The 14,434-nt window shown below is 38.6% G+C and overlaps 1 protein-coding gene across 4 annotated transcripts in view; it reads right to left on the bottom strand.

Moving 5' to 3' along the window:
• Nucleotides 1-1,585: 1,585 nt before the first annotated feature.
• The window catches only part of dlst (dihydrolipoamide S-succinyltransferase), a 64,430-nt gene continuing 51,581 nt past the window's right edge, over nucleotides 1,586-14,434 (bottom strand). For all 4 annotated transcript variants that reach the window (XM_072274007.1, XM_072274016.1, XM_072273988.1 and 1 more), the window contains 4 exons: nucleotides 10,896-10,969; nucleotides 4,220-4,303; nucleotides 2,885-3,052; nucleotides 1,586-2,219 (listed from right to left, as the gene is read on the bottom strand). In XM_072274007.1, the coding sequence (XP_072130108.1) occupies nucleotides 2,085-2,219; nucleotides 2,885-3,052; nucleotides 4,220-4,303; nucleotides 10,896-10,969 (461 nt within the window). In that variant the 3' untranslated portion in view covers nucleotides 1,586-2,084. The remainder of the gene's footprint in view (nucleotides 2,220-2,884; nucleotides 3,053-4,219; nucleotides 4,304-10,895; nucleotides 10,970-14,434) is intronic.

The raw sequence follows: 14,434 nt of genomic DNA, 5'->3' as shown, positions 1-14,434 counted from the left end.
GAGCACAGATTAGATTCCCTCTTGCGAATGACTGCACTGCTGTGCAGTTAACTTCTAAAAAAAAACAATGTACCTATATCCAACTATGCCCTGTGCTGATGGAAACAGGTGAGCTAGTGTCACATAAGAAATCACAGTGCACACCATGTATCGAACGTTTAAAAGTTGTACAGGTTGAGGAAAGGAATATTGTCACTGTTAGGAAGATACAGGAAAATGTATGTGAATCTGTAGGAGCAGCAACTCTGATTTTGTACTAGTGTATATCTCTATCTCAAAACACAAGATAAGGACAGGGCTCCTTTTTTCACTTAACACACAGGGTAGTACGATCATGTGAATCTCACTACCTAATATTAAAAATAAACCCAATTGAAAAATTGCACCATTACCTTCAAAGTGCAAATCTCCTCCCCACCACACCCAGCTTGTTTCTCAATACTAAATGCACACATTTCTGTGACTGTTCTGTAAAAACATTGTTGACTTTATTCTCATTTGGAACCATCTTCCCACTATTCTATTAAATTGTATTACTGTAATTCATTTATACAGGAAGGACATTTTATGTCAGGAAGCAGCTGTCAATAAAAATCCTTCTCTCTACAGAAGGATCCACATTTATCCAAATAATACTCGACCTGATGATTAAGTTTACTGACCCTAATATTGTGCTAACTGTAATACCACCTGCTCACCACAACACAGTACGAGATTAAAATAAAAGTTGTGCGTATGTTTTAAATTTCAAATGGCTGCTTAATTCTCAGAGGATAAGGAAATTCAGTGCTCAGGAAACAGGATTTGATTTGAACAGAATATGCTGTTAGCAAAATGGATTTGTATTAAGCTGGTCCCATAATGAAACATTTGGAAATATAGACTAACATCAGACTGAATAGATTTGGTAAGATAGTGGCATGCATGTAACTTGACATCAGCTAGACAATTTGGGCTGTGGAGGTGACGAGAGAGGGAACAAGAAATGAGCCCAGTACAAAGATGTGTCAATGAAGAACAAATTAAAACCTGTAAACACATTTCCACATTGTAAATTCATACCCATCTAAAATTAATAGTAATCACCTTGCACTGTTAGTTGTACTCCTTCTGCATTTGTTGTCTATTTTAGGACGCCAAATTGGATTGTTTAGGCAAGAGTGGTTTTATTGAGATACAGCAGAGAAAAGGCCCTACTGGCCCTGAGTTGCGCCACCAAGCAATCCTAGCCCAATCACGGGACAATTTACAATGACCAACTAACCTACCAACTCGCAAGTCTTTGGACTGTGGCAGGAAACCAGAACACCCGGAGGAAAGCCACACGGTAACAGGAAGAGTGTACGAACTCCTTACAGACAGTGGCAAGGATTGATTCTTTTCATCATCTGTCTTCAACGGCCAAGATTGGAAGCAGATACTTGAAGCCTGGTGTTATAGCCAATTTAAAAACAAATAGCTGCATGCCCCCTGTTCTCCAAGTGATAAATGTGAAACTTTTGCAATTCAAAGTTCCCAAAACAACTTTATAACAACAAATTTGCTGCTACCTAGCTGGATAGGAAATAACACTGCAACAGTACTCTTTCAGTCAGTGTGTTTTATATCAAGATAAAGATATTAATGCTGGAGGATGAAATACGTTCACAGATGTGAAACATTCCGGAATCAAATATACCATTTGTTAGATATCTGCCTTGGCAACATGTCTCACTATGAGTATCAGATCAGGTATTCGGTATTTCCAGCTCCCACACTAGTCAATTCTCACTTCTTTCGCTGTAATTGCCGGTTTCATAATACTAAATTGTGAATGACACTACTTAAAGCTGCTCCCTCAATATAACATATCAGTAATGACTTGCAAAGTTAGTTTGCTCACAATATAAATTAGTTATAAAGTCTCTGACATGCTACACCCTTCCATTATAAACAATTCCTACAGAATTGCATAATCACTTTGTCCATAAAACATTCATTTATATTTCTTTTAAAACATCAAAAAGGTAGAACAATTATTTAATATGAAAATGCATATGACATTTTGTGTATGCGTGTTTCTCTTTAGATAATTGTAATGGGGCTTAAATGTCAAGCAGCAGCACGCGAGGGTCTTCAACTGCAGATTTAATTTTTCGGAGGAAAAATACTGCTTCTCTTCCATCAATCAAGCGGTGGTCATAGGTTAGGGCCACATACATCATGGGGCGGATCACCACCTGTAATAAGAGGAAAACAAGCATGAGAAGTTGTATCTAAATCAATTAACAGTGTACTTAGCCAACAGTCAATCTCCAGTGCAGGCCAGTTCTCCTACACATTTAGAACCAATGTAGAATCACACCACTTTCCACAAGAGTGTACCAGGACAAGGCATTTAGTTAAAAACCCACTGAAGCCTCTCAAGTCTAAAAGGAAATGAGATCAAAATAAAAGCAGGAGGGCACAGTAGCGCATCACTTTACAGTGTCAGCAATCGCTGATCAGGGTTCAATTCCTGCCACTGTAAGGGGTTTGTATGTTCTCTTTGTGACTGTGTGGGTTTCCTCTGGGTTTCGTCCCACATTACAATGATGTGCAGTTAATGTTAGGGTTAGTGACTTGTGGGCATGCCATGTTGCCACTGAAAGTGTGTTGACACTTCGAGCTACTCCCAGCACAAGCTTTGGACTGTGTTGAAAACAATGCAAAAAAAGATGCATTCCTCTATATGTTTCAATGTATGTGGCCAAATGAAGCTAATCTTTATCTTTCTTACAAATATCCTAAAAAATACATTATACCTGTGATATCAAGTTGCAATTCATTTTGTAACACGAGCAGCAATACTTGAAATCCATCTGAAACCATTCGACTGATAAACTTTAATGATGTTATTACTTACCTGACCCTTGATTGCAACTGGCCTCTCAAAGATACCATGCATACCCAGGATGGCAGACTGGGGTGGGTTGATAATTGGTGTGCCAAACATTGAGCCGAACACTCCACCATTACTGATTGTGAAAGTACCTCCATCCATGTCTTCTATAGCCAACTCATTCTTACGTGCCTAGACCAGTGCAAAATGTGCCTGTTAGGTTGTTCAATTGTGCCAACTTCTTTTCTCATCTTATCTAATCTCACTTTGAATCACTCAAGGTTCCAACAGTGTAATAGAATTCATCCATGATTTTCTCCCCCTCCATACAAAAACTTAGTCCAACCATGAACTGTTTCAGCTGCTTCCATCTGGCAAACGGTACCACAGCATTAAAGCCAGGACCAACAGGCTACAGGACAGCTTCTTTCTAAAAGCCATCAGATTTATAAATTCACATGTCTGTACATTGCGATGAATCATAGCGAAAGGATTTTTACTCCCTCACGTTGAGGGATGAATGCAAGATTTAAGGAAATTCAAATTCCTATCTGATGTTTTAAAACTTATTTCAATTCTGTAAAAAGTACGTTACTCCTTAGTAAGGATCTCGTTAGAAGATGATTACTTCTAGCTGAAACATTTCATTGTCCTTCCAAAAGGGCTTTGATTTGTTATTTCCAATTCCCACTTATTCAAAAGACCAAAGTATCATGGCTTACACTGAAGCAATTCAGACACAAAAATCAAACTTTTAAAGCATCTAATATTTTCTGGAAACTTAGTCAGGGAACAAGAGTTAATTTTCACACCTGGGAAGCAGAAGTTAACTAACAAGATCAAAATATTGTGAATTTTACATTTCTCAGATATAAAAGAAAAAAGCAAAAATGAAGAGTTGATTGGTAATATAGATGGGAATTTGGGGAGAGTAGGCTTCAGGGAAATTAGTGGGGGGAAAGGGGCTTTTTCTGTGTGTCAGAATAGACTCAGTTGGTTAAATGGCCTACTGTGTTGTAAGGAAATATGCAATTCGGAAATATGTTCTCTGGTTCCTGATACTTCAAGTGAGAACAAATGTTTACACCCCTTTGTCAGGACAGCTCTGAATCCTCTCCAGACAAAGAACAACCACTTTAGCGTCTTCAGTCTTATGCAAGTTCCTTATTCACTACTTTTTGTCTGCACCCTTGCCAAGATTTTGATGTGTATGCATGGTTCCCAGAAATGAGCTCAGTGGTTGAATTTGTGTTTCATGAAGGTGTCGTATGATGATTTGGAGATGGTGTAAATGGGATAAATGGGGTCAGTGCCTGATAGTACTTCAACACAAAGAAGTAATAATGTTTTGACAATCACCTTGTCTCCTAGCTCATTGATTGCTTTCTCAATATCAGCATAGTTCATTGTTTCAACATTTCGGATTACAGGAACCACCAGACCCTATGGAATGGAAGAAAAAATAAGATTACACACTGTTCTTACGTAATGCCTATAATTTAAGTAAATTTCTCAAGCCCTTTCTTTACAGGAAATATAAGAAAATGAACCGATCACATTTATCAGGGAAAATGTATTTTGGCCTGAGCAAACCAAAAGCCCATTTCTATAAATAGAGTAATGATTAAATTGAAACTCAAATCTACAAATAGATTTAAGATATTTTAATAAAAGCAGGGCTAGGTTTATCAGATTTCAAGAGGAACATAGGGACACTGAAATCAGAAACAGTAGAAGCAGTAACACAAAATGCTGGAGGAACTCAGGTCAGGCAGCATCCATGGAAATGAATAAACAGTCAATGTTTCGGGCTAAGACCCTTCATCAGGATAAACAGGTAGAATCAGTAAGATCAGGACTGATCTGAATTAGCTTCAACTCCATTGTACTGCCTTGCAAAAGAGGGGAAGACGCACAAAACACTGGAGGAACTCAGCAGGTCGGGCAGCATCCGTGGAAACGAACAGTCAACGTTTCGGGCTGAGACCCTTTGTCAGGACTGTAGAGGGAGGGGGCAGGGACCCTATAAAGAAGGTGGGAGGAGGGTGGGAAGGAGAAGGCAGGTAGGTGCCAGGTGAAAAACCAGTAAGGGGCAAGATGAAGGGGTGGGGGAGGGGAAGCAGGGAGGAGATAGGCAAGAGGGGACTTGATGCTTCAAGAAAGATCACCCCACGTTTTTCACAACTCCAATGAGAAAAGCCAAACCTGCTAAATCTTTCCTCATCATTTATTCTAGAAAGCAATCTTCTCTATCGAGCCTCTAATGCAAGCATACCTTCCTTAAATAAGGAGACCAAAATTTCAAAGGTGGTGTGGTGTCTTGTCAATGCCATGAACGGTTGAGGCACAAAACATCCAGACATTTATTGCAAGGAATATGAAGTTGAAGGTTGACCTTCCTAAATACTTGCTACAACCCCTGTAGTTTCAATGAACAAGATCTCTGTTTCAGGTAGTGGTCGGGTCAGAGACTACAGTACATAAGCGCAACTGTCAACCCACCACATCCAAGCCTATCATCAAGTGCAAATTATATTAACCTTGTTCTGTGGCCTCCTATGCACCATGATTGAAGTACACATCTCAAAGCTTCTTGCAAGTATCTGCCATCACCAAAACCCTCAGGCAATGTTCAAGATTCCAACCACCATCTATATATTTAAGAATTCTATTAAGAATATATTTAGTTATTTTATATATTTAAGCAATCTTCCACTTTTCTATTCTGTGCATCTCCCAATATTCTATTCTATGTACCAAAATTTTCTCTAGGCACTTAACTTATAATAACCTACTGACAATTTGCTTTCCCACCCCCACTTGCAGTCGCCAAATATATTAGCAATAAAATCAGTTCCCTTAGTCAGGGCCAAGTACTGATCCCTACCACATCACAGAATACCAACAAGAAAGTTACGTGCTTATCCTACTTCTGCTTTCCATTAATCAATTCTCCATGTATGCTATCACTTCAAATCCAGCAAGCTCTTACCTTGGGCAATCACCTTTTAAAAAAAGACACCTTCCTGAATTTGTTCCGGCAATTAAAACACAGTATATCCAAATATGTACTATTATCCACCCTGTTTGTTGCATTCTCAAAAAAAAACTATTAAGATTGTTAATGCAATCTCATGTTTATAAAGCTCAGCTTGATTTTACCATAATTTTGAAATATCCTGCCACAAAATCCTTAATAATGCATTCCAGAATGGAAAATAATTAATCTATAGGTTCCTGCTTTTTGTATTCCCTCCTTTCTTCAATAGCAACATAATACTTCTGGCTTTTCTCAGGAACCCTCTAGGACAGTGAATCTTTTAACAATTACAAACAAAGCATTTGCTATTTCTGCAGCCACTTTGAAGACCATAAGAAAGCAGCTCATAAGATCTAGGGCACTAGCCAGCATTTGGAGACAATTTTTTTTAAAGTGACCTTGCCTCATCATGTCCATGATGACATTTTACTCACATATGATCCATATCTTTCTATTTCTTGCCTATGTGGATACTAGTCTAAATGCTTCTTAAAACATAGCAATTATGTCTGACTCCACCACCTCCTCCTAGAGCTCCTTAAATCCCCTTTTAAAACTCCTTCCTTTCACCTTAAGCATGAGTTTTCTTCTTTTGTGATACCTCTATGATGGGAAAAAGATATAGATTTATCAACTCTATCCATGCTAATATTACCCTTATTAAGTTACTGCTCAGCCTCGTTAGCTTCAGGGAAAACAAAATCAACCTATCTATTCTCTTCCCAAATATCCTGGAGAAGTTATTTGCATTATTTTGCCAAATATATTGTTCCACTTGTCCTTGGTTTTTCAGCACTTTTGGGATGTACTTAATGTATTCTACTATGAAGACACGTAAGATTTTGACAATTTCCTATTCTTACCATCTAAGGGACCAAAATTTTTAAGCTATCTTTTGTATGTCAAAGCTCTATCAGCTTCAACATTAACGGCCAGTTTATTCGCAGTCTATTTTCCCCCGTAACCTTATGCTGGTTTCCAAAACTTTTTCAAATGTTATCTTATCATTAATTTTCATAATATTTTGTTTAATTTTGAAATCTTCCTCAACTTCTTTAAATAGCAAAGATAGTTTGTCCTTCTCACCAAGTTTATTCCACAATCGAATGCATTTTGGCTGAGAATTGTGACCCTTAAGTCTTGTAGCTTATCCACCATTTCACTTTTTAAATAATTTTTCCAGTCCTGTTCTACTTTCATAACTTTGTAACTATTTTTATTCACATTCGAGACATGTGCTTCAAAGCCAGGTTTCTCATTCTCAAACTAAGTCATACAAAATAGAAGCAGTCTATTTGGGCATTGATCCACAATCTTCCAGCACTTATCCCCACGGTCGTCTGTACTTAGGCAATTTAAAGTGCCTTGTCTACACACATCAGTGTAGTTAGTGACTGCTTCCAGCACTCTCACAGGCAATATATTTCAGCTATGCATGCTTCAGATCCTCTCTAAATCTCTCATCCCTTAACCTAAATCTATGATATGGGGAAATGTTTCCTACAATCTACTCCAAGTATGGCCCCCATAACTTTGTATATGTCAATCACATCCCCTTCTAACTTCCTCCACTCCACGGATTACAGACAAAACCTCCCCAGTCTCTCATCATTCCAGGCATCATCCTCCTTTGGAATCATATGAGAGAACTGAACTGCAGAAAAAAAGGCCCTTACTATGACAACCATCATGCCAATCTATGCTCTTTGCATTTACCGGTAATGAGACTATAAGTCTCTAATCCTTTCCTATCTAAATACTTGCCCAAATTCCTTTTTAACTTTGTATTTGCCCCCACTCCTCTTCCAGCAGTTCATTCCAGTTAACCAACACCCTTTGTGTGAATCTCCTATAATTTTTCTCCCCATTCACCATTAACATGTGTTCTCTTGCTCTACATTCCCCTGCCCTGGGAAAAAACACTATTAAACCTATCAATCTCCTTCAAATTTACAAACAAAATAAGATCACCACTGAAACTGCTATGTTCCCTTGACAATAAACCAAACCAAGTTTATAGCCCTCCATTCCAGTAATGTTGTGGTGAAATTCTGTTGTACTCTATCACTATTACATCCAACAATATTCCAAATGCAGCCAAAATGTTTTCCGTTGCTCTGCTTTTATGCTCAGTGCCTCAACCTATGAAGGCAAGCATGCCAAATGCCTTCTTCACTACTCCAGCCACCTGTGTCTCCACTTCCAGTGAGACATCCCTCTGTACATCAATGCTCCCAAGGTCCCTGACACTTATCACTACATGTTTCATTAGAATTTGACTTCCCACGATAAGGTTAGGAGCACTGCATGTAGTACTCCAGCTTACATCTGATCGAAGTTTTCTAAAGCCAGAGCAATCTCCTTAATCTTATATTCAATATCCAAGCAAATGAAGTTTAAGAATACCACATGCTTTCCTAACCAAGCTGCAGTAGGTTGTAGACTCAGCCAGCTCCATCACTGGCACAACCCTCCCCACCATCCACGACATCTTCAGGTGGCGGTGCTTTAAGACTCTATCCATTAAGGACCATTACCATCCAGGACATACCTCATCAGTTTTTGTTTGCACTATTTGTTTATGTTATCATTCACAGTTTTTTCTTTGCACTGTACACAAACCAACAAACTTCATGTCATACAAGTGATTTCGATCTCCAAATTTATTGATCATGCAAACGACTGACATACACTATTAACAGCAAGGGTCCAAGCATTAAATCCTGTAGAATATCACTAATGATTAAGAAAACCATCAAGTATTTATATTTACTAATCATTGGATAAATTGCAGAAAAGATTTTACCCAATGTTTTGGATTCCAAAATACCCAAGGTTAGAATAATTACGAAGTGCAGTGGATTCCAATTAATTGGTCCATCGGTTAATCTAGGCATTCACATTTGAGACGACTCTTAAAAGAACAAATCCTAATCGAGAAGATAGTAGGGATTTCCTTCATTTATTTAGGACACTATGCTGCTTAATTAGGACAGGAGAACTTTCTTATTAGTGCCAGTCACGTGACCTTGTGTGGCCACTAGACACTACACCGTGCTTAGAGTCAGCAATTTTTAAGTAGCCAGGGTTACGTGTGTTTGTGTTCAAAAAGCAGTGATTTTTGTAACTGATACTTGGCAAGCAATAAGTAGTAAGGCAATTTAGAATTGTTTTGGCCACTATGGTTTCAAGCATTCAGGCTTGGAGATGCGAAAAATAGTCAGGAATGAAAATAAAATGATTTCACTACTTCAACAAATTACCAACTATGAAAATGTATGCTGTATATGCCTTGTGCTGTGTACGACTGTTGATACTGTATTTTGCACCTTGGACCTGGAAGAATGTCGTTTGGCCTGGCTACATTCATGGAATTCTTGTATGATTGAATAATAATTAATCTTGAACTTGAAATTTAAAGGTATCAACAAACATCTTGAATTTTACAATGAAAATGAGATTTGGAGGATGTAATCATCAAAAACATTGTATGAAGACATTCCATTATCTGCACCAGGTGTCTGCGCTAATTTCATTCACTTACAGTCAGTCTAAGCATAGAACATAGAACAGTACAGCACAGTACAGGCCCTTCGGCCCACAATACTGTGCCGACCCTTAAACCCTGCCTCCCATATAACCCCCCACCTTAAATTCCTCCATATACCTGTCTAGTAGTCACTTAAACTTCACTAGTGTATCTGCCTCCACCACTGACTCAGGCAGTGCATTCCACGCACCAACCACTCTGAGTAAAAAACCTTCCTCTAATATCCCCCTTGAACTTCCCACCCCTTACTTTAAAGCCATGTCCTCTTGTATTGAGCAGTGGTGCCCTGGGGAAGAGGAGCTGGCTGTCCACTCTATCTATTCCTCTTAATATCTTGTATACCTCTATCATGTCTCCTCTCATCCTCCTCCTCTCCAACTCAGAGGTCAGGGTCCAGTAGTAGAAGTAGTCGTCAAAAATTGGGGTCTGCCTTGGTAGCAATGGATAACCATGACTTCTCCTGTGCCTCATCATGCCCTTAGCTCTCCACAAGGCGTTGCAGAACCGCCTTGTTGGCTGTTGGATCTCACTGTTGATCTCCTCTATCCAGTCTGTTGGAGCTGACTTCAAACGCTAGGACAAGCATGTTCCTATTTTGCCGGGGTACAAAGCCAGCCGGCTACCCACACCTGGCTTAGCCCGCCTGTGGAAACAGTGTGCCAGGGTGTGGCTGCTATCACGTGCAAATAGCTACCTGAAGCCACAGGTGACAGCTGAGCGTCCAGCGGAGAACAAAGGTGAGTGAGCTGCCGCAGAATGGAAACGGGTCCCTTCACCAGAGGTTTTATAGTACTGTAGTAGCATTGCTAGTGTTCTAATTTGTTGTGTATTTCATGTAAGTACATAATTTATTAAACAGTAGTTAGCTCTTTTTCTATCTTATTAATTATTTCCATTAAACTTCAGCTATCCGGGTCAGCCACTTAATTGAGCCAAAATATACTGGTCCCAACATTTCCCAATTAACCAGAATCCACTGTACTTCACTGTGCACAAATATTTATCTTGAAATGAAATTCAGTGATGACATTTATGAAAATTCGATCTTGATCCCAGAATCTCTATCCCACATTGATCAGAATGCAGATGATAACCTGGTTTGTACTGGTACTGTAACAGGCACTGGTTTGTAAAGCCTTCGAGGTTAAAAGTAAACTCAAGTCATGCAATATATTAAATTGGTTTATTATTGTCACATGTACTGAGGTATAGTGAAAAATTTTGTTTTCATGTCATCCACATAGATCATTTTATTACAACAGTGTATTAAAATAGTACAAGGGGAAACAACAGAATGCAGAAATTCAATGATGCTCATTCTGCCCAAAAAATAAGAACTACCCAAAACATTTCAGCATAAAATTTGTGAATGAGCAGAAGGCAACAGCTATTCTATCCTTCTCTTACGAATACCAGCGGCCAATTCATAGCCAATAAATGCTTACCTTTGGCGTTGCTACGGCTACACTGATGTCGATATAATCCCTGTAGATGATTTCTTTGGTTGTATCATCGATAACTAGAAAGAAAAAAATAAAACCACTGACATGAACTGAAGTAATTGTTGAATTTAGAAGTAACTAGACAACTGGGTGACCTGTTGGGGCACCCTTTGACAGGAAGGTAGTGCAGTCTGATGTGACGTGCTTTAGAAATTAAAGAAGAAAAACTCAGTTTATTAAAGAAGAAAGACGCGTAGCAAGACAAAAATAGCTCCTCCTCATTTAACGAAGGACACTTTTGATGACAACATTTCTGGTTGATCTGCCACTCTTCAAGAATACTCTAAAGTTTTCATTTCTTTTTCCTCGGCTTAAAGCCACATACAGCTGACCATGCTGGAATACTGGTTTCTGCAAATAAATCAACACATTCCCTATGGTTTGGCCTTGCGCCTTACATATAGTCATAGCAAAGCATGATTGTGTCGGGAACCGGCTCTGCTGAAGAGGGACATCTTCCCCTTCTGATAAACTGAGAGTAATTCTCGGGATCATGACAAAGTCGTTTTTGAACAAATCGATGTTTATTGATGAGATTGTTGTGCAGTTCTTCCACCATCATTCGCGTTCCATTGCAAAGCCTTGGTGGATCCAAGTTCCTCATTGAAATGATGGGAGATTCCCTTTTCAATTCCAGTTTACGTGGTGGCAACCCAGGGAGTTTGACCGAATCAAGGAATTCTGTTGGAAAATGAATGGTGCTAGCTCCTTCGCTTACAGCATTGAAGGAACAGTATTCTTTCATGATTCCAGGGAAGCGTCTAATGCATGCGAAGTTTATTTTCCGCAGCATTTCATTGAGAGGAACCAAGATAGAATTCCTTGAGAACAGTTCTGCAGAATTGTCGAATATCGGGTAGATGAAATCAATGCATTCTTCCATAGTTTTTGCTGGCAGAATCATATCTACAGGTATTTCCATTTCATCGTTTTCATTTTTCTCAATCTTGTCTTCTCCAACATCCAATAAGAACTCAGAATATCGTCCTTCTCCCTCACTCAATCGCATGTTTCTCTTCAATTGAAACTTGATGAAGCTTCTCCACAAGTAGGATTTTTTATGCATGAATTCTCCATATCGAGACTTCCGGTAGAGCTCATGGAGTAAAGTCCTGTTCTTGACTCGCTCCATTACCTCTGAGTTTTTTTTCCTATGATCAGCTACATGTAAGCTAACCATTAAGGCACCGACTTTTATAATACTTTGAAACAAATTGTGTTTTTTGATATTCCGATGTTTTTAAGGTCTGCTATGTCCAAGAACGGGAAAGACGGCAAACCTCCGGTTAGACCGAAAGGTACCGATCTTCCTCCGACTGAACCACCGTTAACTTTGAAAGCCATATCGGATCTAATTCAAACGGAAATTTCAACGTCTATAACGGAGCTGATTCATGCGGAAATTTCAACTAATCTCCAGAAAATTGCCGATGCAATCGATAAAATGCAAACATCTATCACGGAACATCAGTCTGCTATATTTAATCTTCAAAAATCCACGCAACAAAATGAACTTAAGATGGGGAAAATTGAAGAAACAATTAGTGTAATGAAGAAAAAACTTGACTTTCTGACTTTTAAAAACTCTTAGAATCCAGAATGCGACGGCAGGATATTTGAATTATTGGTATTCGTGAAGCTGCTGAATCTGACAACCCTATAAAGTTTTTTTCTCAACTTTTAAAAGATGCATTTCCTACCGTATTTCCTGACCAACCATCATTACTGGATCGGGCTCACAGAGTTCCATCATATTCGCCTAAGTCAGATAAACCTTGGCATGTCATTTTACGATTTCATTACTTTCAAGACAAGGAGAAATTGTTTCGATTCGCTCGACCTAAAGGTTACATTGATTTTTTGGATCTTCATTTTCAGTTTGTGGAAGACTTCAGTAAACAGATTCGGGATCAACGTGTTCGTTACAGATCTGTGATGTCGGAACTCTACAAGATGGATTTAAAACCAGTGCTGCTTTACCCTGCGCGTTTAAAGAATCGCACGCCTGATGGAGCTCCCCGTTTTTTTGATTCTCCATCAGATGCCCAGACTTACCTGGATCAATTTTCACCTTCAACATCTTAATCGCAATTTTTAATTATCTCCGTTTGATCGGAGGCTGTTAATCTGTTGAGTTTAATTTTTTTTTCGCTTTATACGACGGCAGAAAAGTTTATTTTCGGTTTAATTAACATGATTGTCAAACTTTTTTTTCAACTGCGTCATTCCTTCTTTTTCCTTGGGGATTCTGGGTGGTTATTCCCTCAGCATCATTTTACGTATTTCCTTTGAGGCCTTAAACTTTGTAGTTTTCAAATGCACTTTTTGTAGTTTTTCTTAACTAGTCTATGTTAATTATCTCGTTTCTTTTTTTTGTTTAATCATAGGGTCTGTTGTTCGTTACGGTTTTCTTTATATTTACTGGCTTTTTCTTTGTATTATATCGTATTTGTCTTAATCGGTCTACTTTTTTTTATTCCTCTACTGTTTTATAACTTTAGCTGATCTTTTTATACACTTCTTTTTTAGTGAGCGTCTATCAGAAGTCATGGGGGTAGTTCTAGTGCTTGCTTCTTTCTGGCTGGTCTGGTTTAGATTTAGCTTTGGGGTCATGGGGTGGGAGGTGGTGGGAGGGGCTTCACTTTTTAGTTTTTTTCTTCTTGGGCTACTTACATTACCGAAGCATTGGTTGCGTTCTCCTTCCCGTTATCTCTTGTTTGTTCTGTTCCCTTTCCAGGTTCGTGGGTCGAACCTATTGTCAATCCTTTTTTTGCGGGTTGACTTTAGGGTTTATGGAGTCTACTATTAATTTTGTCTCTTGGAATACTAACGGTCTTAATCATCCAATTAAAAGGAAAAAAGTTTTTAAAGTATTCCGGAGACTTAAAGCACATGCTTTATTCTTACAAGAGACCCATGTGCGGAGGGGGGACAGAATACGTTTTTTTAAATTTTGGAAGGGTCAACACTTCCATTCGAACTCTAACACTAAGATTCCAGGTGTCTCTATTTTTATAGACCCCTCAGTTACTTTTGTACAACATGATATTATTTCTGATCCGAATGGTAGATTTCTATTTGTTAGTGGTCTACTCTTTAATAAAAAGGTAGTTTTGGTTAACATTTATGCTCCCAACATGGACTGTCCGGAATTTTATAAATCATTATTTAATCTGTTCCCGAATTTGAATGAGTTTTCACTAATCTGGGGCGGAGATCTTAATACTTGTTTATCTCCAGCTTTGGACCGTTCGGCTCCTTTACGGACCTTACCAATAAATCTGCAACTTTGATTAACTCATTCCTCTCTGATTCCAGGTCGACAGACATTTGGCGTTTTTTGCATCCTCAGGAAAAAGATTTTTCTTTTTTTTTCCACATGTTCACCATTCCTATTCAAGAATTGATTATGTTTTTTATTGACTCTCGTCTTACTTCTTCAGTGGTTAAATGTGAATATGACTCTATAACCATTTCGGATC

The sequence above is a fragment of the Mobula birostris genome, chromosome 1 (genome assembly GCF_030028105.1).
Source record: "Mobula birostris isolate sMobBir1 chromosome 1, sMobBir1.hap1, whole genome shotgun sequence".
Classification (NCBI taxonomy): domain Eukaryota; kingdom Metazoa; phylum Chordata; class Chondrichthyes; order Myliobatiformes; family Myliobatidae; genus Mobula; species Mobula birostris.
Note: the sequence above shows the minus strand (reverse complement) of the source record. Positions and strands in the feature narration are given on the sequence as shown.